Here is a 27,947-nt window from a genome sequence, read left to right on the forward strand (position 1 = left end):
AGCTGCCCTCCATTCCCAAAGCAGTGGTGAAATGCAGTAATTGTAGTCTGCCCAGGAAGACAATGAAGGAATGAGTGTCAGGGATGAGCTAAGAGTGCCTAGTATATAGTAAACATGCAATAAATAGTTGTGACGTATATTTAGACATGATTACACAAATAGAGGTACAGCTATTTTGGAAACACATGTATCTTCTTTAGGTGGAATGACATGTCTGATTGGTCGTCTCCAAAAGTAAGGAGCTTATGTTATGCATTAGCCCCAACATGAGTTTATATTAGTCCTTGTATGGAGTACATGTGAAATGCATACACACACTTGTATTTAGCACAAAAAACAATATTACTACACTTAGCCTTCTGAGAAAATTTATTTTCAGCCTATCTTAGCTTTGTCATATCTTAGAATCCTAGAACAGAAAGGAAACTTGGAGCTGATTTAAATTGGCAACTTTTTCATCCATGAAGTCACAGTGATTTGCACAAGGCCACCTGCTCTCAAATGGCAACTCGGGGTATTTGTTCATAGGACTTTCTGCACTGCCTCACTTTGCCTCCTCTAGAGCAGCAGGAGAGAAAACAAGTTCTTCACCTTAGGCTTAGAATCAGGACAAGGAAAGTGGTCCTTGGGTTACAATGGTAGAAGATAGGAACCTCTCCAAAACTCCTTACACAGAAAGATGCAACTTAGAGGTAAAGGCCAAGTGCACTTGTTCTGGAATTGATAAAGGAGCTTTCAAACAGCTCTCCCAGTCACCAGCATGGGTACCTAAGATCTCCGAGGCTCAGTATTAGTATTTGTAAAATAAATCCTATCTCCTAAGGTTGTTGCAAAAATTAAAGAATTCAAGTAAACTATCAGACCTGGAACCTGGCATATAGGCTTCATAAATGAATTGTTCTTAGAAATGGTGAAGGCCAATGTCATACAGCTTGCACAAAGCAGCTCAGTGAGTTTCATGCTATATTTCTTTCTGAAAAAAGCACACACACACACACACACACACACACTCTTACTCTCTCTTCTTTTTATTCCATTACAACACTTTTTTGAAAACCAGTAGACCATATGCCTGCAATCTATTTATAGACTGTTTTGTTCCACTGATGTATCTACTTTTTTTTTCCTTGTGGTAAAATACACAAAAAACACAAAACATAACATTTACCATCTTAACCATTTTGAAGCATACAATGCAGTAGTTTTGAGTACATTCACATTGTTGTGCAGCCATCACGACCAGGCCACATTCTTGATGACTTGGCTGAAGTGGCTGGGCGTGATGCCATTTCTCTGATCTTTCCTTTAGAATGTAGTCATGGAGCCAACTCTTGCACCACCCCCAGAGGTCCAGGTGCCCTGATATGGAAACAGCTGATGTGAAGAACCAATTCTTATTATAGGGAACAAGTTGTTTGTGCTTGGCCAGCTGGACTGTGTCCACCCACTCGAGGACCTTCAGCTTCCTGGATTTTTAAAGAAAGGCTGCCAGAACTCTGATGAACTCTTGCTGGTTTACATCTTTTACAGGAATTCTAAGTTTCACGTGCTTTCTGGACTACTGACCAGGGGAAAGGGCATCAACTATTTTTTTTTTTAAGCCAGGATAGAGGATATAAGATAGTATTTCATTGTGGTTTAAATTTGCACTTCTCTGATGACAAATGATGCTAAGCAGCTTCTCGTGTGCTTGCTAGATACTTTCATATCTTCTTTAGTGGAGTATCTTCAAATCTTTAGTTTATATTTGGAAATTATATCTTTTTATTGAACAGGAGTTGTATCTATATTCTACATATAAGGCCTTTGTCATATATATACATTGAAAATAATTTCCCACAATCTACAGCTTCCTTTATTTTCATAACAGTGTGTTTTGAAAAGTAGCAGTACTTAATTTTGATAAAGTTCAGTCTTTCAAGTTTTTTTCTTTTTTTAATATTTTTTTTAGTTGTAGTTGGACACAATACCTTTATTTTATTTATTTATTTTTATGTGGTGCTGAGGATTGAACCCAGCCCCTAGCACAAGTTAGGTGAGCACTCTACTGCTGAGCCATAATCCCATTCCCTCGTTTTTCTTTTATAATTTCTATTTTTCTTCATTCTAAGAAATCTTACCCCAAGATCACCAAGGTTTTTCTCTTAGGCCTTCTACTAATAATTTCATAGGGTTTGAATCATATTTTCTAAGGTTTAAACATGCTTTGATCAATTTTTTGTGTATTGTGTAAGAAATAATAGGTTTTATTGTTTTTCTATATAAATGTCCATTTGTTCCAGAAACATCATTGAAAAACACCTTTTTTCTATTCAATTTCATTGTCCGTTTGTCAAAAACAAATGGGCCACTTACAAATTCTATTCTGTTCAGTTGATCTGTGTGTCTATATTTACACTATACCATTCTGTCAAATTACATTAGCTTTTAAAAGATTTATTATAATTTAAAAATTTAGCATGATACATCTTCCAACTTCTTTCTCAAAATTGTCTTGTCTAGTTTAGATCCTTTGCATTCCTTTCCAATTTTTAGAATCAGTTTGACAGTTTCTGGAATGTTCAGTGGAATCACATTCAATCTAAGTGCATTTGATATTTAATATCTTAATAATTCCATGAGCAATGGTATATCTTCCCATCTATTTAGGTCTTCTTTAATTTATTCCAACTATACTGTGAATTTTCACATACAGGTCTTCCACATATTGCGTTAGATTTACGACTAAGCATTTCATGCTTTTGATGCTGTCATAAATGGCTTTTAACTTCAATTTCCAATGGCTTGTTGCTACCTTTGACTGTTGCCATTGATTTTTGTATTTTGGCCTTTTATCCAATGACCTTGCCAAACTCATTTACATTTACAGAGTAGGAGTCTTTATAGATTCCTTACAATTTCTAAGTCATTTTAACATAACATTTTACAATTTCCTTTCCCATCTGTATACTTTTATGTGTCTTTTTCCTTACTGCACTGGCTAAAATTCCTATACAATGTTGAATGGAAATAGAGTGAACTTTCTTGCGTTGTTCTTGATTTTTAAGGGAATGCATTCATTCTTTCCTGCTAGCTGGTGGGGGGGGAGTGCGGAACACTGTATTATTGCCTTACTGTGTGACAGGAAAACCTCTTGTCATCATCCGGTTTCCTCCCTATTTTGTTTATTTTATAAATTCTGAGCTCCAAGTCTGTGAGCCTATTGCTCAAAATATTTAAAGGCAACCCTCAAAAATATCCTTAACATTTAGATGACATACTGGTGGAAAACATCCCATTTACAACAGCAAAATAATAATAAAATTTGGTAAAGGGCATTTTCAGGTGAGCTTTCCACATCTGAGGATTAGTATTTATTTCAGACCAGCAGAAAACGTGGACCAGAACCCAGGTCACAGCCTCCCAGTATGCTGTCAGAAGTCACCATTATCCAGACCCTGGTCCTTCGCAGGCTGGCTGCCCTGATGTGGTCTTATCTGAGACTACTTAGGGGGCATCAGCCTAGTTCCATTTTCTGGTCTCTTTCTGTCTCCCCACATTACCAAAACCCATTTTAGCTTCCATATTATCAGGTAGAGGTTCTTTATGGGTACTGTGAAAAGTTAATATTTTCCTACAATTAAAAGAGAAAGAGGAGCACTGAGGGTTTAGCTCAGTGGTAGAACATATGCTAGCTTGCCCTGGGTTCAGTCTCCAGAACAACAACAACAAAAAAGAATCCATGTGCTGCTCTGAAATTTTAGCAATTGTCATGAAAACATTACCCTTAAGTGCTGTCCTTTCCACCTTGATTATAGATTAAGGGCTCTTTCTACATAGCTATCCATTTTGCCTGAGCCAATCACATTCCTGGTAAACATTTAGACCCTATCAGAATCCCTTCTGCTTCGAGGAAGAAGTTTCACTTTTTAAGACATTCTTATCAACAAATGTGAACAATACAGTGTTCTCCTCTCCACCTCCGGCCTTCATCCTGGATATCTGCCCAGAACATTCAGAGAATCCTATTGAACTCTTTCAAATTCAGTCTTCTGTCCCAGTTTTCTACTGCTTTAAAATCAGCAAAGACCTCAGAAAGCTTTTAGCACTCTCCCACAGGGTTAAGGCCTTAGCTGCAAGATGGTTTGATTTTCTAATTTCAGTCTAGGAATTTTTTTAGTGAGCCAATAGTGCAGACATTTATTGTACAAAATAAAATTTTTATAAAATTTATTCTTTTTAAATGTATTGTGAAATATAGTATAGCATATATAATATTATTTCCTCTCATACTAATTTTTACAAAGGTATTTTTTTTAGTTGTTGATAGACCTTTATTTATTTATATGTGGTGCTGAAAATCGAACCCAGTGCCTCACACATGCCAGGCAAGTGTGCTACCACTGAGCCACAGACTCAGCCCTCATACTAATTTTTTAAAAAAACTTTTTACTTAGTTGTAGTTGGACACAATAACTTTATTTTATTTATTTATTTTTATGTGGTGTTGAGGATCGAACCCAGCGCCTTGCACGTGCTAGACAAGTGCTCTACCGCTGAGCCACAACCCCAGCCCCTCATAGTAATTTTTACATTTAATTAATTGTGAAACGTAGCAAAGTAGTGTATGAAAATTTATATTTACAGAGTAAAAAATAACAAGTAAAACAAACACTGCATGCTAAAGAAGAAACCAACCCTTTATACATAATAAAACTCAGCTTAAAGGTTAAAATGCTGATAACAATAACAAAATCTTTATCTACAACCATCATGACCCTTTCATCCTTTGCCTTCTTCTGATTGAATAGTGTGACTTCCCTTGTTGATATATATATGTTTGAATATATTCTCAAATGTTCTGGCCCTTTGAAGTTTGTTAATGATGAGCACAAGGCCCTCCCTGTTGTGTGGATCCCAAAGCAGTTCTAGGAAGAGGTATGTATAGTTAGGGGAAGGAATTGTAGGTGGTTAAATGAAGAAACTGATGTCCAGCCTTGAGATGTTCTGGTCCCTGGACTTACTGGTTGGTCCCCTCATTTCTTTCTGCATACAGATCTCTAATAAGTGACAAACACACATTTCAAAAATGTGAGTTTGTGGTCTTTTGTACAACTGCATGTACTGCTCTGTCCACGGAGGAGAAATGATTAACCCCAGAAGCCCTGTGTGTTCCTCAGAAATTATGTCCCTTCCAGTGGCACTATGGTTTGCATCTATCCCCCAAATTTCATGTGTTGGAAACTCAATCTCCCAATTCAAATTTTAATGGTATTTGGAGGTGAGCCTTTGGGGAGGTGATTGCGTCATGATGGCACTGCCCACATTAGTGAATTCACTGACATATGGATTAATGGGTTACTGAGAGAGAGAAAGCAATCACTTTCTGACTTGGTGGCTCTGTTCCACCAGGTGATGCCCTCTACCATGTTATGATGCAGAAAGAAAGACTCTCACCAGATGCTGAGTATATACCTGTGCCATGCTCTTGGACTTCCCAGCCTCACAACTGTGAGCTAAATAAACATATATTCTTTATAAATTATCCAGTCTATAGTATTCAGTTATAGTAACAGAAATTGAAGACAAGTGGTAACCAATATTCTGAGTTTGGTATAGTCATTTCCACATTTTTCTTTAGATCTTTTCGTATCTACGTGCTAGACAGATATACATTCAATGGTGGGCTGGCAAATGTTCTACAACAAACTTGCATGGGAGGAAGAAGCCATGATGTATAGTAACTGCAGATTTCTATGCTTAAATACTCCTATGGTGGTCAATTTCAAGGGACCAATGTGACATCAACTGACTCACAAGTTTGTAATGATTTAACTTTCAGTACTTGCATACTGGCCCTAATACATCACTGTTAATGGCTTCAAGATGATATATAATCCATTGTCTATATATACCACATTAAGTAGTCATATTTTGATGGACACATAGGCTGAATCCATAGTTTGACTATTGTGAAAGTGCTGCTATAAACATGAGTGTGCATGTATTGCTCTAGTATGATGACTTTCATTCGTTAGGATAAATACTGAAGAGTATTACAGCTGGGTCACATAGTGGTTCCATGCCTGGCCTTTTGAAGAACTTCCATGTTGATTTCCACAGTGGTTGTACTCATTTACAATCCCACCAACAGTGTAAAAATGTTCCTTTTTCTCTATATCCTTTCCAGCATTTATTATTATTTGTTTTCTTGATATTCTTGATGACTGCCATTCTGACTGTGTGAGATGAAATCTCAGTGTAGTTTTTTTTTTTTTTTTGGAGGGGGTACCAGGGATTGAACCCAGGGGTACTCAATCACTGAGCCTCGTCCCCAGCCCTATTTTGCATTTTATTTAAAAACAGAGTCTCACTGAGTTGTTTAGGGCCTCACTTTTGCTGAGGCTGGCTTTAAACTTGTGATCCTCCTGTCTCAGCCCCCAAGCCCCTGGGATTACAGAAGTGCCTGGCAATCTCAGTGTAGTTTTGACTTGAATTTCCCTCATTGCTAATGGTTTGAACATGTTTTTCATATATTTGTTGGCCATTTGTATTTCTTCTTTTGAGAAGCATCTGTTTAGTTCATTTGTCCATTTATTTATAGGCTTAATAGGGTTGTTTGTTTGGGTTTTTTGGTGTTAAGATTTTATATATTCTAAATATTAATTCTCTGCCAGAAGAATAGCTAGCAAAAATTCTCTCCCATTCTGTAGGTTCTCTCTTCAAATTCCTTATTGTTTTCCTTTGGTGCATAAATGTTTTTAATTTGATGCTATCTCACTTATTAACTCTCGGCATTATTTCCTGAGCTTCAGGGGTCCTGTTGAGAAAGTTGTTTCCTGTGCCTATATGCTGCAGTGTTGACCCTACATTTTCTTCTAGAAGTTGCATAGTTCTGATCTAATTCCTAGGTCTTTGATCTATTTTGAGTTGAATTTTGTACATGGTGAATAATGATCTAGTCTCATTCTGAATCTATGAATAACCAGTTTTCCTGGTACCATTTGCTAAAAGGGCTGTCTTCAAGATATATTTTTGGCAGCTTTGTCAAGAATCAGATGATTGTAGATGTCTAGGATTTGTCTCTGTGTCTTATTCTGTATCATTGGTCTATGTGTCTGTTTTTATGCTGGTATCATGCAATTTCTGTTACTATAGCTCTGTAGTATTTGAAGTGAGGTATTGTGTTGCCTCCAGCGTTGCTTTTTTTGGCTTAGAATTGTTTTGGTTATTTTATTCTTCCAAATGAATTTTAGGACTGTTTTGTCTAATTCTGTGAAGAATGCCATTGGTATCTTGATGGAGATTGGTAGAATGACCAGCTTAACAATATTAATTCTGCCTATCCATGAACATGGGAGGTCTTTCCATTTTCTGAGATCTTTTTCAATGTCTCTTCAATGTTCTATAGTTTTCATTGTAGAGGACTTTCACCTCCTTAGTTGATGGTGTAGACAGAACCACAGAAGACCAGGTTCCTGCTAGGAGGTGTGAGCTGCCTGGGAAAATAAAAAGTCTGAAATAATCAGTAAGAAAGACAAATCCAAAGATTAGATTTAGGAAGTGGGGCACCTGATGGGTCTTCTAGCCTTGACAGCAACTGGAACTGAAGGACTGAAAAAGGCCCCAATTCTTTATTTAAGGGGAGGTACATCAAAGCCAGGGATAAGGTTTCAGTTTGGGAGGAGTCTTGTTTACATGCTTGGCAGGTTACTCCTATCTCTGGGCGGCTGTGAGGTAAGGCAGGGTGCCTGCATGATCTGGGCTTTCTCGAACCCAAGAGTATTTCCCAAGAGTTCCCAGAAAAGCAGCTTCCCTGCCTTATGTTTGCTCAAACAAACCCAAAATTCATATATGGTTCCAACACTTAGTTAAGATTTATTCCTAGGTGGTTTCCTAGGCAGCATACAGATGGTTGCCTCCTTGCATGCTCACATAGACTTTCTTCACTCTGTGTGTGGGGGGCGGGTGTGGATAGAGCTCTTATAACTCTTCTTTTTCTGATGAGGACACTAATTCCATTGAGGTGGCTTCACCCTCATGACCTCATCTAATCCTAATTACTTTTCAAAGACCTCACCACCAAGCCTGGCTAGATATAAAATTCTTGATTGACAAGGTTTTATTTCAGCACATTGAATTGCCTATTGTCTGCTGATAATGACACAATACAACACATTGGGTAAATTACAAAGAAAGGGGTTTAATTTGGCTCATGCTTCTAGTTGAAGGTCTAAGAGCTATGTGTGAATCAGCTTTCTGTTACTGTAACAAATAAACTGATAAGGAGGAAAGTTTTATTTGGGCTCACTGTTTTGGAGATTTCATTCCATGGTCAGTTGGCTGATTGCATTTGGACCTGTGGCAAGGCAGCACATTCTGGTGGGAGCATGTGATGGAAGAAGTTGCTCACCTCTTGGTGGTCAGGAAGCAAAGAGAGAAGAAGAGAAAGGACTGTAATTCTACTGTCTTCTTCAAGGGCTCACCCCTGTGATCTAACTTCTTTCCACTAGGCCCCATCTCCTAAAGTTTCCACCACATCTCAGTAGCACCACAGGATGGGGACAAAGCCTTTAACAGTTAGACCTTGGCGGACATTCAAGATCCAAACTATAGCAGGCCACATCCAGTAATGGCCTTCTTATTGTGAGGCAGCACAGGGCTTTGTATGGTGAGAAACAGGGAGCACATGTGTATGTGCCTCCTTTAGTCCATTTCCTTCTTTTTAATTAGCCGCCATGGGGGATACGTCCTGGTGACATTACCTAATCCTAATCTCCTCCCAGAGGGACCACCCATAAATCCTATAGTCAGATTGGATTTCTACCCTCTTAATACCTTGCAATGGGGTAAGTTTTGGAGGAGTCAAATCATATTTAAACCATAGTACTGTATCACTGCCTTCTAGCCTTCATTGTTTCTGATGAGTCAGCTGTGAATCTTATTGGGGTCTTCTTATCAGTGGTGTAATTTTTTTCCCCTTGGTGCTTTAAGATTTCATCTTGGTCTTTGGCCTTCAGCCTTTGATTATGTTGTGTCTGGGTACAGACCTCTCTTTTGTGTTCATCATACTTGGAGTTCACTGAATTTGTGAGATGTACAGATTAATGTTTTTAATCAAATATAGTTTACACCTACTTTTTCTTTCAATTTTTGTTCTGCTCCTTCTGTCCTCCATGTCTGGTACTCTCATTACATGTATGTTGATGAGCCTGATGAAGTTCCACACTTCTCTAAGGTGTTATTTTTGTTGTTTAGTTTTGCCAACACAGGATTTTACTATGTTGCCCAGGCTGGCCCCAAACTCATGGGCTCAAGCAGTCTTCCTATCAGTAGCTAAGACTACAAGCATGTACCACCACACCTGGCTCATTTTTTTTAAATTGTGGCAAAATATATATAACAAAGTTTACCATTTTGACCATTTTTAAGCGCAGGAGTCAGTGGCACTAGGTGTATTCACAAAGTTGCACAATGTCACCATCTATTTCCAGAATTTCTTCATAATCCCAACAGAAACTCTGTATCCATTAAAAAAAAACCCTCATCACTCCCCTCATCTAGTTCCTATTAACATTTATTATTCTTTCTGTCTCTACATCTGGTCAATTTTTATATTTTAATCACAAGAATTCTCTTTCTATCAGGTTTTCATAGAGTATAGAAGGGAAAATTCTTTGGCTTAAAATATAATTTGAAGAAAATAGGTGCTTAGGAGAAAGAAAAGAAAGTCCTTCCACAGGTGAGGATAGAGAGGGTGATGATTCCTTATTTTTTATTGTCATTAATGGGATTAGTACCCTTTAAAATAGCTCCTAGAGAGGTGACTACCTGCTTCCACCATGTGTAAGGACACAGTGAGAAGATGCCCATCCATGAAGCAGGAAATAGGTCCTCACCAGACTTTGAATCTGCCAGTAGTTTGATTTTGGACTTTCCAGCTTCCAGAAATGTGACAAACAAATGTTACCTAGTTAATGGTATTTTGTTATACCAGCCCAAACAGACTAAGACACCTAGCATGCTCTACATAAACCATCTTGCTCCTGCTGTTCAATTTTTGGAGCCTCTGATCAAACTTCAGAACAAAAAGAAAAACCAAGCTTCTATCCAGTTGTGATATAATTAGTTTTGTACTTTCATGCTTGCCACCTGAAATTTTTCTCATGAAACCATACATTCCACAAGTTTGAATTCCTTTTGATATCCTATGTGCAAATAAACAAATAAGATTAACACTGCTTCCTGCATACACTAAAAATGCATCTGTAGTTTTGTGAGATCAGACCAATGAGAAGCATAGGTGTCTGGCTCCTCAGCAGAAGGAAGTGAAAGATCACTCACCACATTGTCCACTACAGTAGGAGTCAGAATTATGCCCCCAGACCCTTCTCCGAAGATTGCCTCCTGACTCAGATATTTTGCTTTGGTTTATAGGCTGGATGTCTTTAATTCATCTAGGAGTAACTGAAATACATGTGGGAAATATAAGAATGGCCTTTTCTACCATTCGGCTTTGTCAACAATTTTACAACATGAATGGCTTCTTTCAAAAGTATTTTTCCACAGAGAAGTATAACTTAAACTCTATTTAAACAAACGGTGATACATTAAAAGATGATGCACACAAATCTGTTTTATATCTTCTGTACTATGCATGGACTCATCACGGGCAAGTATTTTTTGTTCACTATACTATCACTTCAAAGATGGCAACTGCTGCCACCCCGGCCCCAAATTGGATGTCCTATTACCTGAGTTCAGAATTCCTGTTTATTGCTGAATCAAGTTTTATGTTAAAAAATTTTCAGACTTATTTGGAAATCCTAGCAGCTGATGACAAATGAGTGCATACATTCGTTTTCTGGGGGCAAACCCATAAACTGGGTAGCTTAAATAACAGAAATTTACTGTTTCACAGTTCTAGAACCTAGGAGTTTGAAATCAAGGGGTTAGTGACTTGTGGATGGCTGTGACTTGTGGACGGCTATCTTCATGTCCATATGACATTTTCCTTGTATGTGCTCATTTATGTTTCTTTGTATTTTAAAACTATTCTTTAATGAGTTGCATCATCTCTGAGTTTGAGAGTGTGTCAGGTCAAATCCACTATGGAGCCTCCCTAGTGAGTTTGGCATTTCAGTTATTGTACTTTTCAACTCCAGAATGTCCCTCTGGTTCTTTCTTTTCTTTTTTTTTTAAGAATTTTCTTTTTATTGACATTCTCTATTTGATGAGAGTTGTGAACATAACTTCCTTTATTCCTTTTGCCTGGTTTTCTTTAGTTCTTTAAACGTATTTAAACTGGCTGCTCTAGAGACTTTTTAAAATCTGAAATCAGGGCCTTCTCAGAGTGTTCTACCACCTCTTCCCACTCTTGCTGCCCAATTTCTTTGGATGTCTGCTATTTTTTTTCTCAGTACACAACTTAGATAACATATTGTAGCAATCTTCACCTCCAGTTTGTGTGATTTCAGATAGCTTGATTTTTCAGTGCAGGGGCACTCTACCACTGAGCTACATCTCTATTACCTCCCCCTTAATTTGAGAGGGGGGTCTCACTAAGTTGCTAAGACTGGCCTTTGAATTTGTGATCCTCCTGTCTTAGCGTCTTGGGTCGTTGGAATTATAGGCATATGCCACTATACCTGGCACTTGATTATTTTTATTAGGTGACTTGCCTGGACTATTTTAGTGAATCCTGTATCCCCCTCAATGTGACCTCTCAGACACTGCTCCCCAGGGGGCCTTGGCCATGCTCCAAGTAATCCTGAGATAACAGTAGGCTCTTCGATTACTCCTTCCCTTGGTCTGTTAAGAGGGCTTTTTCTGCAGGTATAACACTGAGTTAGTTGGGCTCCTCTAATTGCAGGCTAATTGCTCTATTGTTTTTGACAATATTCTGGATCATAAATTGTCCCACAATCCGATCCAATAAATTTGAGCTATTTTCCAGGAATACTTTTTGAGGCCAGTCTTTGAAATTTGTTCTGACCCTTGGAGGGCTCTTTATTGTTATTACTGGAAATTGAATCTAGGAGGTACATCCCCACCCTCTTTTAATTATGAGACAGGATCTTGGTAAATTGCTGAGGCCCCAAACTTTAGATCCTCCTGCCTCACCCTCCTGAGTCACTGGGATTAAAAGCATGCACCACTGTGCACAACCCCTGGAGGACTTCTCTTAGCAGACTCTTTCCCTAGTTTTCTATGGTAACCTAGTTGGTGCAGGGTTTAGCTTGTTGCTCTTATGGATCTGCCAGCTCCTTCTTTATTGCCTACCACGATATGCCCATTAATTTTTCATGCATCCTTAGGCTTGAATTTCCCCACCTTCTGTCCTAAATAGGACCAGTTCCATAGGGACAGCGTAGGAGCTCTCTTTTCTTGTGGCCTCCCTCTTCCATTCTCCACTGGCAAGTCACTCCAGAATTGAAGACTGGACAGTTGCTTGCTTCACTCTTTAAGGACACCCTGGCTTTATAAGCAAGGTGCTAAGCCAGGCTGGCCACCTCTGGTCTTCTTGGCATGGCATTTCTATTGTGAAACATCCCTTTATAGAAAGTGAGGTGAAGGTAATGGTGTAGGAGCCTCCACTTTTGAATGAGTCAGAGATGGGAAGGTGAACGAAGCCCTTGACTATGTGGCTTCACTCCCCTGTAATTTAACCTCTGTGACACAGAGCATGTAGACTGGATGAAAAATGCTGGCAACCCATCCCGTTAGGGAGACTCTGTGGTCCCTGATAGGGAGCTGAGGAGATAAGGAGCTTTATCTTTTAGGTCACACCTGCCTGGTGTCATGCCAAGCTGGAGTTGAGGGGAGAGACAGCAGCTAATCTGGGGCTGAGGGACAGAGAGAGCCATAGACCTTGCTGCTGTTACCAAAATTTAGGTTTTCTTGGATAAAATTTTTTTTTAAAGATAGACTTTATTCAGAGAGAGAGAGAGAGAGAGAGAGAGAGAGAGAGAGAGAGAGAGAGAATTTTTCAATATTTATTTTTTATTTTTCGGTGGACACAACATCTTTATTTTTATGTGGTGCTGAGGATCGAACCCAGAGCCCCGTGCATGCCAGGCAAGCGTGTTACCGCTTGAGCCATATCCCCAGCCCAATAAATATTTCTTTATTTGCTATATACCCTTAGGACAAATTATAGAGACTTTAAGTAGTTGTTGTAGTAGTTTTGTAAAGTATTCACCAGTTAAGATGGATCCACAAAGCTACTCACTCCTCCATTCTGGAAGTGAGAATTTCTGTAATAGTATTATATTGTGGATTTTATTTACATGTCTGCTATAATTTGAATCTCGAATGTAACACAAAGGCACATGTGGCTTGGTCTCCCAGCCTGTGTTGTGAGGTGGTGGAACCTTCTGGAGGTTTTGCCTAGTTGGAAGAAGTTAGGTCACGGGGGGGGTGGTGCTTTGGAAGGGGATATGGGACATTGGCTTCTTACTCTCTTTTTGCTTTCTGGCTAATGAAGTGAACAATCCTCCACCATGCACTCCCACTATAATGTACTGAGATGCCACAAACCCAAAGCACCAAGGTCAACCAGGGACTACAACCTCTGATATCATGAGTCAAACATTTCCTCCTTTTAAGTAGCTTTATCTCAGATATTTGTAAAATAACAGAAAGTTGACTAACACAGTGTTCTTGATAAGTAACACTTTTCCCCACTACACCATCCTGGGCCAGTTCACACCTATTTTCCCTCCCTGCACTGTCCCCTGTGAGTTGTTTTCTAGGCTCTTATGCTAGCTGGATTCTGGCTGACTCTGGCCAATGGGAGATACCGAAGGAAGAAGAAAGGGAGAAGTCAGTGATTTCTCCCTTCCTTTGTCTACCTTAGGCTTCACCAATTGCAGTTTCTGCTCCAGTTCTGGCCAGGCCAGGCCAGGCCAAGCCTCTATGGCTTCCACTTTCACTGGGTAATGCAGTACATTCTCCTACCTGAGAAGGCCTTCCAACTGAGGGATTAAGAGTGGCTTCCCACATTGTCCTTCCTGTCCCTATTACCTCTCAACTCTTGTCCCCTATCTAACCAGTGCCCTGCAATAAACTCCTTCTGTTACAAATACCTAGAATGGTGTCTATTTTCTGGTTATACCTTGACCAAGACACCATAGTACTTCCTTTTCTCTTCAATCCTTTATTTATTCTGCTATTTTCTATTTTTCCTTTTTTGGGGGGATCGGGGGGTGGGGATGGAACCCAGTACCTCTTAGCTACATATATCTCCAGCCTCTTTTTCTTCTTATTCTAAAGTTCTTCATATCCTTTAAGTACTAACCCTTTATTAATTTTTTTTTGGTAGTTGTAGATGGGCATCATGCTTTTATTTATTTATTTTTGCAGGCGGTGCTAAGGATTGAACCCAGTGTCTCACACATGTTAGGCAGGTGCTCTGCCACTGAGCCACAACTCCAGCCCATAACCCTTTATTGATTTTATGTCCTGGGAATATCTTCTCTTAAGTTTGTTATTTGTCTTTTCATTCTTCTTTATGTTGCATTTTGATGAACAGTCCTTTAATTACATAATTTAGTTTTCAAATTCTCTTTCTTGATGGTTTGTGCTCTTTACACCTTAAGAAATCCTCCCCTGAACTTCCCTCAAGAACATATTCTCCTAAATTCAAAAGTTTCTTAGTTTCATCTTATACATTTAAGTCATAAAATAACTTGAATTTACACGAGGTAGGTCCAATTTCATGTGAAAAGTCTTCCTTCTCTTTATAGATCTTCTAGTTCTACATACTTACAGGCTTTATTTCTGGACCCTATTCTGTCCTATTACTATATTCTTTGTTCCTGAATTACTGTTTTGCTAGCTGCTATAGACTAAGAGTTTGTGCTGCCACCACAATTCATGTGTTGAAGTCTAATTCCTAATGTGATGGTATTAGGAAGTGGGATGCTTAAGAAGAGATTACATCATGAGGGTAGAACCCCCGTGCATAGGTGGTGAAGGCATTCCTCTACCCACTGTCTGAAAGGGTCACAGCATGGGGGATGCTGTAGCAGGGCCGCACAATCTGGAAACCAGAACCATGGGGAATGTTAAGTGTTTTGTTTATGATACTCATGATATGGATAATAGGGCATATGTCAATCAATAATAAGAGTACGTATTGCCTAAGATTGCAGGAAAATTCCCAGAATGAAACTAAGGATACAATTAAGACATGCCACAAGGTGTGTTTCAATATCTCTCAGGATACAATCAATAGTGTTATTCCTCAAGAAATTTACGGGAAAAAGATTGCAAATCGAGGTTCCTGAGGAAAGCTTAACAATTTACATTAAGCCCCCAATTCTAAAGCCACAACCTCTGCAACATACACCCCCCCCCCCAAGACGGTCCTTTGCTTTAGACAGGAATTTATGATGAAAATGGGAAACACACAGTTAATATAAATAACAAATGGGTTGAGGTGCAAAGCCTGCCCTTTAGTTAAAGATTACAAAGACATAAGAATTGGTGTGCTTTGACCAAGGATCAAGGAAACTCGGTAAGAAAGCAGTAAAATAGGTCATATGAAAAAAGGAAATTACCTTGGAAATTAAAAATAAAATAATGTAAAATTAACATAGATATATTTTAGAGGCACTTCAGAATAGTAGGCTTTTAAAGTAATAGACTTTCACTATTTTAAGTGTGTTTTACTGGGATTTTAGTTTAGAAGTAAGAAAGTTTACCAACAATCATAAGTATGTTTTAAAGTTAAAGGTTAATGAAATAAAGTATGCTTAAAGTGAATAATAGGTCAGGAGACATGTAGTCTTGTTGCCTAGTCTAACACCTAGTGATTGAGGTAAAAACGTAAAAGCTTAATCATGATTGGCTAAGATTATAGAAAAATATTTTGAGGGGCTAGGGTTGTGGCTCAGTGGTGGAGTGCTTGCCTAGCATGCTCGGGGCACTGGGTTCTATCCTTAGCACCACATAAATGTAAAATAAAGATACTGTGTCCACCTAAAACTAAAAAATAAATATTTTTTAAAAAGAAAAATATTTTGAACAATGTACTCACTATCAATGTATGTCAGAAAAGATTGTAACTCTTGAAAATTATGTAAATCAAATAAGTTTAGGGCTTTGAAGCTCTTCATTAACTACCTAAAAAAACTCTTGTAAAAAAGATATAAAAATATATTCTTCTTTTGCCAACGTCACTCCTCCTTCAGGACCCCTGGATCCCCTGCCGGGGCTGGACCCTGGCACATAGGATTAGTGCCCTTATGAAAGAGACTACACAGAGATGTCTCCTGCATTCCACCTCAGGAGGACACGGTAAGAAAATGCCAGGAAGAGTCTTACCAGACACAGAAACTGCCAGTGCCTTCATCACACACTTGTTGGCTTCCAGAACTGTAAGAATACATTTCTTTTGTCTATCAGCCACCCCCAGTCTATGGCAATGTATTAGAAGAGCCTGGACAGACTAAGACACCGTCTATATTATAAATTAAAGCTCTACACAAACCTTAGTATTTGGCAGGGTAAACCCCCTTACCTTGTTTTGTCCTAGATTTGTCTTAGGGGTTCTTGATCCTTTCATTCTTCCATATCTGCCCTGATACGTGTGTGTGTGTGTGTGTATACACATTTATATATATAATTTGATCTTGAAGGTCTCATATATCTTAGATTTGTTTCTAGGTACATTTTTATGTTATTATAAGTGCCTTCTTTCTAATTAAATCTTTGAACTGGTTGTTGCTGGTATATTAAATTACAAATTTTTTGTACATTAATTTTCTAGCTAACAACCTTGTGAAATTCTCTCATTTTATTCCAAGACTTCAGTTCTACTGGATCTTCTACCCAGTTGTTGCCAATAGACATTAAATTTTATCAAACCTTTTTCCTGCTTCTTTTGAGACCACCACACAATTTCCTCCTGCCACCTGTGCTTCTACCAATATTGCACTCCTGGTAAGTTGAGACACAGGCAGGCAAAAGGTATGGTTGCCTGCCTGGCTCTCTTGGTATAACCAGAGAGCGTAAAGTCTCAAAGGGTAGCCCTGTTTGCAGTGCATTTAAGCAGTACATTAACAATCAATAAGGGAAATGTCTAACTGATAAGCCTGAGGACAATCCCACAGAATCCTGCAGAACCCCTCATGGATAAGGAACTCAGCTGAGGGTGAGTATCCCTCCAAAGAAGGGAGGCCCAGAGTCCTGAGAAGGCTGTGTACTGGAAGGACAGGGACCTCGAGGAGACAGGCCCAGATTAGACTCTGAGAGTAAAGACCACATGGGACTAAAGATGCTAGCAGTAAGTGGGAGTACACAATGTCCCCTGCTACAGAGTGAGACCAGCAGGACAGAGAACAGACAGGCAAGGTGGAGTGTATTTCCTATTACACTAACTCCACTTTAGTTAAAAACAAATCTGTGAATGTTTTAATTGCAAAATCAAATGTGCTAATTTTATAATCCAATAATACATTTTAAAATATGTAAGAAAAGATATAAGTTGGCAACTAACTGCTGACTGGGTTACTTGATGTCCAGAAAAAGATGATATATTATTATTGTGGTTCAGGTTTGTTCATAGTGAATATAAAAATATGTTTAATTTCTCTTCTATAAATATGACAAAGCTTCCTGTGGCTACTACCTTTCAACATCATTACTAGATCTCAATTAAATCATTATTGAAATGGTCATAAAGATTATTTGCCTATTCAAAGATTAAGCAAATGGAAAAGAAAACAACTGTGTAGAAAAATGTGTCAATTTCAAAAGTGTGTTGCTCTCATCTGAAATTTCCTAATGTCATCTGAAACTATTCAGATTTACCACAGCTTTGAAAAGTAGACTGGACAGTTCTTTCCAGAATAACTGGTATGATTGCCTCACTGAAAATTACTTGACAAAAGTAAGGAAAAGATGTGAGAGCCAGATAATGTATTAAAAATCTTAAAACTCCAAAGCATTGTATTTGTACTCAGTTACCTTTTTGATTGTGTTTACACATTAAGAAATTTTAAAAATGCAAACTAAAGCATGCCTAGATGTTAAGTAACTGTCAATCCCTACAACAATTCTATAGCTCAAAATCTCTCCTTTTTCTACGAATGTCAAAAATCCACATTATTTTTTCACTTCAAATGTGACAAAGTATTCAGTGGGAAAAAAATCCCTTCCACACTCTCTCCCCTACTTACTTACTCTACCACAAAGTAATCATTTCTTGTTTGTCCTGATAAACATTTTATGCATATCCAAGGAAACACGTATTATATATACACACCCCTCCCTTCATACCTGCTGTTTTGCAATTTAACAGTATATTTTGTAGCTCAATTCATATAAATATATAAAGAAATGGTACATAGTCGTGTCTTGCATTACATTGTATGGTTAATTACATGTACCATAATTCAGTTGTAGTTTAGTTTTTCTTTTCTGGTATGAATCTGTAAGCAATAAAAGCTCTTTAAAGATGCAATAACCATAATGCTATCATCACGCTTAAAAGTTAATAATTTCTTAATTCACCTATCCAATTGATATTTAATGTTTGCATATCAAACTTTTAAAAATGATTATTTGAGTCAGAATCTAAGTGAAGTCAACATATTGCAATGGGTTGATTCATCTTTTAAGTCCCAGTTAATTTGTAGGTTTCCTTTCTTTTATTTATTAAAAAACCAAGGAGTCTTGCTATAGGGTTCCCCAGTCAGATCTTGTTGATTTGGATTCCTGTGGTGTGGTTTAACATGTTCATCGGTTCTTTCCAGCTTCTATACATTAACAGTCCAATTTAGGGACCTGATCAGATTTGGATTGTATATGCTCTGGTATATGTATGGGTGGGGCGTGAGTGTGGTTTGTACGTGTGTTATGTGTTCACAGTGTGTTCTTTAATTACGAGGCACACCACGTCTGGTTATCTTTGTAATCTTAGTACAATATTTTTTTCCTTGTTTTCTTTTCTTTCTTTCTTTCTTTTTTTAAGTGCTGGGGCTTGAAGGTTTGAGCACAGGGCTTTTCGCTGTGCTAATGCGAAAAGCCCCCAAAGTTTCTTTTTTGATGGAGAAGTGGTAACTAATTTTAAAACAGAATGTCCTGTCTTTCAGGAAGAGGTTGTGGTTGATGACTTCAGTGATACACAGGTGCAAGGTTGAGCAATTACTTTGTAATGGAAATAACATTAGAATGACAAATTCCATACCCTTTCCCCCTCAAAAATTGAACTTTCTACTCGATCAGTTTCTAATTGCCACACACTTCACATTTCCCTCGACGTATCATTTCCAGAACGCAACCAAAAAAAAAAAAAAACCACACACACACCTCAGTGGATAATTTAGTATTAAATATCAAACAAAACTTGTCCCAGCAGCCAATTATTAACGCCAAAGGGCCTCAGGTCGCGGTGGAGCTGCAGCACCTTGAGGTACTTACCCACCCCCACCCCCACCGGCGCTAAAGCAGCAGCCTCGTCTAACTGGAGCTTTATTCCTCCTTTTTCACCTTTTCCTGAGTGCGGACGTGGGCACCTGCAGGGATTCGAAGTGCTCCGCGAGTCCCAGAACCTCAGAAGCCGGCGGCCAAGAACCGTGGAATCCCGGTTCCGCGTAGGGGCCTCGGAGTACGGCTCCCGGAGGCAGCCTCTCCCCGAGAGGCCGGGGGCAGGCCGGGGTCGGGCCGGGGCGGGGTCTCGGGGCTCCGCCCCTGGTCGCGTCTTGGACGCTGCGCCTGCCGCCCTCAGACACAAGCCTAGGAGCTGCCGCCAGCGCAGTCGCTTCGACAGATCCCGGCGGGGAGCGAGAGCCGAGACCGGGCCCGTGAGACGCCGCTGCCGCCGCCGCCGCCATGGGGAGCCGCGTGTCCCGGGAAGACTTCGAGTGGGTCTACACCGACCAGCCCCACGCTGACCGGCGCCAGGAGATCCTGGGTGAGGACCCGGCGCCCCGTTATGTGCGTGCACGGCCTTCCGCGCGGGCCAGGGCGCCCGAGGCCCGTTACCAGCCCGCTTCCCGCGCGTCCCGCCGAAGCTCCGGCTTCCTGCTCTTCCGCTCGCGCTGGAGAGGCCGGGGTGAGGCGCCGGGCCGGGCTGCGGGCCCGGGAGCGCCGGGAGGCAGGGGGTCCCGCGCTTCGCCGGTGCCTTTCCGAGAAGAGGCGCGGGCGCGTCCCCGAGCGCAGGCGCCCACGCGGGACCCCAGCGGACCCGTTGGGGCCAAGGGCCCCAGGGCCACCCCTGGCCATCCCTCCAGCGTGAAGATCCTGTGCCCTCTGTGGGCGCCGTTGCTGCCGCCTGCTCCCGGGCGAGGCCGGCGTGTGCGGTGTAGGGCATGGTCCTGCGGCATCCCGGGGCCACTTGAACCAAGTCACGTGGTCCAGTGCCGAGGGCCGTCAGGGCGAGGGACCGGCACCTGACCCTATGACCCAGGGTCTTCTCGGATCGTATGGGTCCCCGTGTGCTTTTCCCGCAAGAAGGGTAGAATTCGTAAGACGTTTTTCATGCATCCCGATTTTGTGGATGAAAAGACTGAAATATGGAAGACTTGCCAAATAAACAAGATGTGCAGCTTAGCCTGCTGGTTTCCCAAATGATTGCTAATTTAGGCCTTTTAGGCCAAACTAACTAGGCCTTACCCAACTCTCTGGAGTATTTGGGCCTTCTGTGTAAACATTTTTTCTTATCCCTTGCAGGCTGCTGTTAATGATATGTTAGGCACTGGGTTAAATGCTTTACAAAAATGAAAAACTGGAGTTTAATCCTCTCTCAGAAATTTGGCTAGGTCTGTAGTTTAAGTGATGAGTTAATGCAAAAAGGAGGATTCTAATCCGGTTTAGATTACCTCCAAAGAATATGTTTTTTAATTTTTAATAATTCTTGAACTAATGGTTGGAGAATTCTCTCATATATACATATTTCTCTCGTTTTACTTTTGCCCAGTGAAAAGAAAAAATCAAGATCCTTATTTTTGCAGGAGTATCTGAAGTTAGATATTTGAGGTTTTCACAGATAAGTGTTGGTAAATCCCATTGAAATGGTTTTTGTTTTTCCCCCCTTCCCTTCCTGGTAATCAGACTCAGCTAGGCAAGTGCACTACCACTAAGCTACAGCCCCAGCCCCTACAATAGATTTTAAAAATTGAGTCACTGATTAGGAGCTGAACTTTTAAATTTTTTTGTAGTTATAGATGGACAGCATGCCTTTATTATATTTGTTTTTTTATGTGGTACTAAGGATCGAACCAAGTGCTTCACACATGCTAATCAAGCGCTCTACCACTGTGCTATAGCCTCACTCTGGGAGCTGAATTTTTACAGTTGCTTATTAAGGGTAGTTCTTTAAGTAACTGAGTTTTTAGATTTCTTTCTTTTTTTTTAATTAAAATGTATATTTCTCAAATAACTTACAATACTTGATATGAGAATGCATATGTTACATTTTTTCTGTGCCTTATCTAAATGTCTCATAGGAATTAAAAAAAAAAAAGGACGGTGGCTGTGGCTCAGTGATAGAGCACTTGCCTTGCATGTGGGGCACTGGGTTCTCCACTCAGTATTGCATAAAAATAAAATAATGGTCCATCAACAACTAAAAAAATATTTTTTAAAAATGACTCCCAAATACTGGAATTTAGTTATCTATTCAATAGTCAGAAAATCAAGGAAGCAAGAAGGTGCAAGTTGATGCAAATTTCAACCAAAAGCTTTTTTTGTTCCCCACAAAATTACTATCATTTGAATCTTTTCAGTTGAAAGGACTACATATTTCTCAATGAAAATTCATTTCCAAGCAGGTGATTGGAAATTCTTCAAGGGTGGGAGATGGAATAAGCTTAGGAAAAATAAGAATCTGGGGATTAGTTTAAACTTTGTTTAAATGAAAAGAGATATTTCTACAATTTCAGGGTTTGAGGGGGTAGGGAAAAGCATATTAGACCATAGACGTATTTAACAATCACCTCTCTATAGTTTAAATTTATATTTAGAGGGCTGAAGATGTTACCTCAGTGGTAGAGTACTTGCCTAGCTTGCAAGAGGCCCTGGGTTCAGTTTCTAATACCTCAAAAACAAAACAAAATCCTGAAGGCTCGGGACTAGATCATTATCAGTGGGTCAAATAAGAATAAGTCACAAGTAATGCCTTCTTTACTTTTTGTACTTTCATAGGGAAGCAATTTTTTAACAAATTTATTGAAATATAAATCACATAAATTCACCCATTTAAAGAATAAAATTCATTTTTTTAGTATACAGTTATGAAATTCTCCCTGTCATCTAATTTTAGAACATTTCATTATCCCAGAAGAGGCTCTGAACCCATAAGCAGTCCACATCTGTTTCTACTCCTTTCCCCAGTAGAAAGCAATTTACTTCTGTCTTGATTGATTTACCTAATTGGGACCTTTCTTATAAATGAAATCATACAATGCTTGATCTTCTCTGAGTGACTTCTTTCACTTCCTTTAATATTTTTGGACAGTACATCATCCTCTTTGTAGCTAAATAATTGTCTTTTTAGTGATATACCACTTTTTACTTAAGTTGCTAGGTGTTTGGGCTGTTTCCCTTTTTCAGCTATTTCATATAATGCTGTGAACATTGATGTGCAAGTTATTGAATGGATATGTTTTCATTTCTTTGGGGTAGATATGTAGGACTGGAGTTGCTGGGCCATTAGTCATTTTGAAAACTGCCAAAAGGTTCTCCAATTTACACCATTTTATATTCCCACCATGAGTGTATGAAATTTCTAGTTATGGGCTGGGATTGTGGCTCAGTGGTAGAGTGCTTGCCTAGCATGTGTGCGGTACTGTGTTCCATCCTCAGCACCACATAAAAATAAATAAATAAATAAAGGTATTTTGTCCATTTGCAACTAAAAAAAGAAAAACTTAAAAAAAAAAATAGTTCCAGTTTCTCCATATCCTCATTATTGCCTCTTTTTATTTTAACCATTCTAGTGGGTGTGAAGTTGAATTCTGTAGTTTGTTTCTGTTTTTCCTACTAATTATGTTAAAATCTTTCACCTGCTTATTAGCCTTTTGCATGTTTTTTAATTTTGTTTGGTTGCCATGCTGGGGATCAAACCCAACGCCTTGCCCATGGCAGGCAAGCACTGTAGCACTGAGCTATACCCCTAGCCAAGTTTTTTTATATTCTGAATACAGTTCACCTATGAGATAAATGATTTGCAAACATGATTTCCCATTCTGTGGCTTGTCATCATTTTTTTGATGATATCATTTTCAACAGAAGCGATTTTGATATAGTCCAGTGTATCTATTTTTTTTCTTTTGTCACTTGTGCTTTTGTTTTAGTATGTAAGAAACCATGAAAGTTGAGAAGATTTACTTCAACGACTTCTTTTGAGTTTGACCGTTTTCTTATAGTTAGATCTGTGATCCACTTTTAGCTAATTGTTACGTATGGCCTAAGGAAGGGGTCCAACTTCATTCTCTTGCGTGTTGATTCCAGTTGTTCCACCATCATCTGTTGAAAAGATTATTCTTTCTCTCCATTTCCTTATTTGGCTTCCTTATACTACTGACTTTTTTTTAAAAAAAAAAATTCTTAGTTGGAGATGGATACAATACCTTTATTTTTTTTATTTTTTTATGTGGTGCTGGGGATTGAACCCAGTGCCTCACACATGCTAGGCAAGTGTTCTACCACTGAGCATAATCCCAGCCCAGAACTAACTGACTTTTATATACTATTACAGCTTTGTGAAATTTCATTACAGAATTACTTGGGGTTATTTGAGAGAAATGTGAAACTAAGTTTCATGGTTTTAAAATACCTACAGAATGTATATTATGTTCTATCCTTTGTCAAATGTTGATTTATTTTATAAGGTTAAGATGCTGAAGATCTGTATAACATAGATAAAATATTTAATACAAATGAATACATCTGTATTTAGGAGTAATTTTTCTTGCATGAATATTAAGTTGTTGTGTCATAGTATTTTAAACTTTACTATGAGAATATACTCTTTCCTTGTAGTAGGTAAACATTTGGTAAAGTCTTGAATAGAGGGAATATTATCATTTGGAAGTGAAAATGTCTAGTTAATGTGTTAATTATAATTCATGAGTAACTAGGTACTTTTCTACATTCCTGATTTTTTTTTTTCTTACAGCAAAGTATCCAGAGATAAAATCCTTGATGAAACCTGATTCCAACTTGATATGGATTATAATTATGATGGTTCTCACCCAGTTGGTTGCATTTTACTTAGTAAAAGACTTGGACTGGAAATGGGTCATATTTTGGGCCTACGTCTTTGGCAGCTGCATTAACCACTCAATGACTCTGGCTATTCATGAGATTTCCCACAATTTTGCCTTTGGCCACCACAAGGCACTGTGGAATCGCTGGTTTGGAATGTTTGCCAATCTTCCTATTGGGGTTCCATATTCGATTTCCTTTAAGAGGTATCACATGGATCATCATCGATATCTTGGAGCTGACGGCATCGATGTGGATATTCCTACTGATTTTGAGGGCTGGTTCTTCTGTACCACTTTCAGAAAGTTTCTATGGGTTATTCTTCAGCCTCTCTTTTATGCTTTCCGACCTCTACTCATCAACCCCAAACCAATTTCTCATCTGGAAATTATCAATACTGTGGCCCAGATCATTTTTGACATTATAGTTTACTACATTTTTGGAATTAAATCTTTAGTCTACATGTTGGCAGCATCCCTGCTTGGTCTGGGTTTGCACCCTATTTCTGGACATTTCATAGCTGAACATTACATGTTCTTAAAGGGACATGAAACTTACTCATATTATGGGCCTCTGAATTTACTCACCTTCAATGTGGGTTACCACAATGAACATCATGACTTTCCCAATGTTCCTGGAAAAAACCTCCCACTGGTAAGTAAAGGACTTGATGCATATTCTGATTTCTGATTAGTATGTAAGAAAATTAGTTTGACTTGCTTATTTTAAAGAGTCCACTATATTTTATCAATCTAAGCTGCTCATCAAAGAAGGGGGAGAAAAGGGAAGGATGTAAATCCTATGTCTGCCAGCTTAATTCTACAAAGAGTTAACTATCCTTATGCTTAGTTTCTGAATTTAGGGTTCAGAAATGTTGAAAGATATATACATATATATAAAAAAGTAATTTGGAAATAGAAAACTAAGTCCCTTGTGATCATGATCACCATTATACCAGTGCTAAGACTTATTTAATTTATGATGAACAGGTAATCTGCATAATTGGTCTGCAAAATTAATGAACAACAGTTTCCAATACCATAATCTTTCTTAATCAGGAACTCTTTCTTTTGACCAAAGATTTTGTATAATGTATTTTTACTGTAATACTGTGGTTTTGTAGGAAAATGTCGATTGGTGATACATGTTGAAATATCTAGGGATGATATATTAGGGCTAAGTTGTCACATAATTTCTCCACCTTTCAAAAAGTTCAGAAAAGAACAAAGTGTGTGGGTTTATTAGATATAATACAGTTTTCATAGTACACAGAGAGAAAGCAGATTCATAGAGTTAATCAGTGGTAAAATAGGTGAGGGCACATTAGTGTTCATTTTATACTTTTTGACTTTTGAATAGGTTTTACATTTTCAGAATAAAATGCATGGGAAAAAAATTAGCACACAACTGCCTGAAGACAGTTTGAGCCTGTGCTGCGATGCAGTGTCATGCAGGTGTCATGCTGACCATATGGTGGCCTGAACAGAGTGTGCAGCCTTTGTTTGCCTTTTCTGTGACTAAGAAAGTGATTATTATATAACTTGTTAAAAGGAATGTGGTTTAAGAAGAAAGCCAGTCACCCTTTGAATAGAGGGGGTTTTTTTCAACATAACGGATAACTTTCATTTTTCTAGAACAGTTCCAGAATTGAAAACTTAGTTCAGTCATCTCTTGACTTAAGGCCCAAAGTACATCTCTGACTATTTACTTCCCTCTCCCTTCCATGTTGTCTTCTTATTCAGTTATCCCTAGAGTTCCCTTGTCTTGCCTTTCCTATTCTATGCTGTGTATTGAGGAATATCTTCTTTCCTCAATAACTACCTGATATTTGCTGCATAAATTATAGTAGTTACACTATATATAACTATTGTATGGTTAGTAAGTATGCAATATGGAGTGTTTTTTTTTAACATCTATATTAAAATCACTCATATCATTTCCCCCACTTAAAGTATACATTTCAGAGATTTTTAGTATAATCAGAGATGTGCAGCTATCCCTGTAATTAATTTTTAAAAGTTGTTATAGTAAGATTTTTAATTTAATATCTTCATTTTTTTTAAGTTTAATTTTCCCTTATTTTTGGTGAGCTTTGCATGTTTTTCCATTCTCTCACAACTCTGTAGAACACATACATAGAAAGACATCCAGAGATTTATTTTGTTAGCATTTGAATATAACTAGACACATTGGCTAATAAATTCTCAGGTTTTTTAACTCCTAATATTAAAGAATTTATTGATTTTTCTCTTCATGTCTTTGAAACATTTACAAATTATCAACTTTTTATTTTCATTATAATCATAATATTTCAATATGATTTGTTTGATTGCAGTGTTTGTATTCAGAGTCTAAATTGGCAGTCATTTTACATTTTTGGAAAGATGGTATCTTTCTGTTCTATTTGATGGTATCTTTCTGATCTAGCCAGTAGTGATCACTAAAATTTATTGACATAAATTCACTGTGGATTATGATCAAGGTTTATTTATACATATGTGTGGACTGTAGATCATCCTTGTTTATGAAAGAATTTTAGGAAGTTTGGAAGGACTAGGATCAAAGTTACCTCCCCTTGGAGGGGGATTTGATATTTCATCCTTTTCTGTTTGTGTCAGACATTCACCAATCATCCTTGATAGGCCCTAGTGTAACACTTGTTATCATCTTGCTGTATTTTGTCCCTTCCAGGTGAGGAAAATAGCAGCTGAATACTATGACAATCTCCCCCAGTACAATTCCTGGGTGAGAGTACTGTACGATTTTGTGATGGATGATACAATAAGTCCCTACTCAAGAATGAAGAGGCATCCAAAAGGGAAGGAGATACTGGAGTAAATATCACCACAGCCAAAGGAATTCCTCTCTGAAGCTTTAAATAGCTGACAAAGTGGAATTTTCGCTGAAAACTGAAGATCAGTGATGCTTAGAAGCTGTCATGACACAATTTCAAACTAGGATCTTCCTGCTGTTAAGAAACTAATCTGGGGCTGGGGATGTATCTCAGTGATGGAGCACTTGCCTGCAACATGCCTGAGGCCCTGGGTTCAGTCCCTGCCATCAAGAGACAATAGAAGCAGCAGCAGCAGCAGCGACTCAGGCTTCAACAGGCAGCCTTACCCCTTCATGCTCAGCTTTGCTCACTCACTGTATTGTCGTACCTGGAGGATCTTCACCCATTTCTGTCATTTTGTAAACATATCATAAAGAGTATTTCTAGTATGTTATTTTCACTGTAAGGTTTTATTTTATTAAAATAGCTAATGAACTGAGCTATTAATCACAGTATATTAGTATTTGTTGCATTTTTGTATTTTTCTGTCTTTATAATATGGTTACCTGGGTATTAGGGGCAACTTTAAAATTTCACTCCAAAAATAATAATTTAAAAAGGCTGCAAGTTAATACAGTATAAATGATTGAGACGGAAATGTTGCCGAACTACTTAAATTTTTCACTGTTGTACATGAGACCTCAGTTAGATTCTGCTGAATTCTGTACAGCCTACTCATGAATAAAGTACTTACTGAACTTAATCATGGCCAGCATCCAACTTCCTTTCAGATGTACTGACACTCTCACACATTAGTAACGGCTTAACTGATAGTCTTCCATGATCTTCATTCCAGGGGAAACTGATTGTAGGCTGATGGCAGGTATTTAGTATAAGGAGCCAGTATCATGGGCTATTAGACCAGCAGTCCTGGTTTTCTCAGATGGGTCACTTGGGGTGAATATGGTATAATATGGGA

General features: G+C 38.6%; 1 protein-coding gene and 1 long non-coding RNA gene across 2 annotated transcripts; one reads left to right on the top strand and one right to left on the bottom strand.

The window, feature by feature from the left end:
- Positions 1-351: 351 nt before the first annotated feature.
- LOC131423276 (uncharacterized) lies at positions 352-19,418 on the bottom strand. Its single transcript, XR_009224621.1, has 2 exons — positions 13,939-19,418; positions 352-7,478 (listed from the first exon to the last, which is right to left on the bottom strand). It is a non-coding gene; the product is annotated as an uncharacterized LOC131423276 (long non-coding RNA).
- Positions 19,419-19,714: 296 nt separating this feature from the next.
- On the top strand, positions 19,715-27,731 carry Degs1 (delta 4-desaturase, sphingolipid 1). The gene is made up of 3 exons (XM_046419143.1): positions 19,715-19,900; positions 24,107-24,849; positions 26,887-27,731. Exons 1-3 carry the CDS (start codon positions 19,819-19,821, stop codon positions 27,031-27,033), a joined length of 972 nt encoding a protein of 323 aa, XP_046275099.1. The 5' UTR covers positions 19,715-19,818; the 3' UTR covers positions 27,034-27,731.
- Positions 27,732-27,947: the final 216 nt, after the last annotated feature.

Source organism: Marmota monax, unplaced genomic scaffold (genome assembly GCF_021218885.2).
Source record: "Marmota monax isolate L192 unplaced genomic scaffold, Marmota_monax_Labrador192_F-V1.1 WCK01_AAM20220418_F8-fsc00153, whole genome shotgun sequence".
NCBI classification, from domain to species: Eukaryota; Metazoa; Chordata; class Mammalia; order Rodentia; family Sciuridae; genus Marmota; species Marmota monax.

Bases quoted from the DNA above. Each gene is read 5' to 3' on its own strand.
- Degs1 (XM_046419143.1), top strand. From the start codon at position 19,819: ATGGGGAGCCGCGTGTCCCGGGAAGACTTCGAGTGGGTCTACACCGAC. The intron at 19,901-24,106 runs GTGAGGACCCGG...TTTTTCTTACAG, and splicing joins CCGGCGCCAGGAGATCCTGG to CAAAGTATCCAGAGATAAAA. The intron at 24,850-26,886 runs GTAAGTAAAGGA...TGTCCCTTCCAG, and splicing joins CTGGAAAAAACCTCCCACTG to GTGAGGAAAATAGCAGCTGA.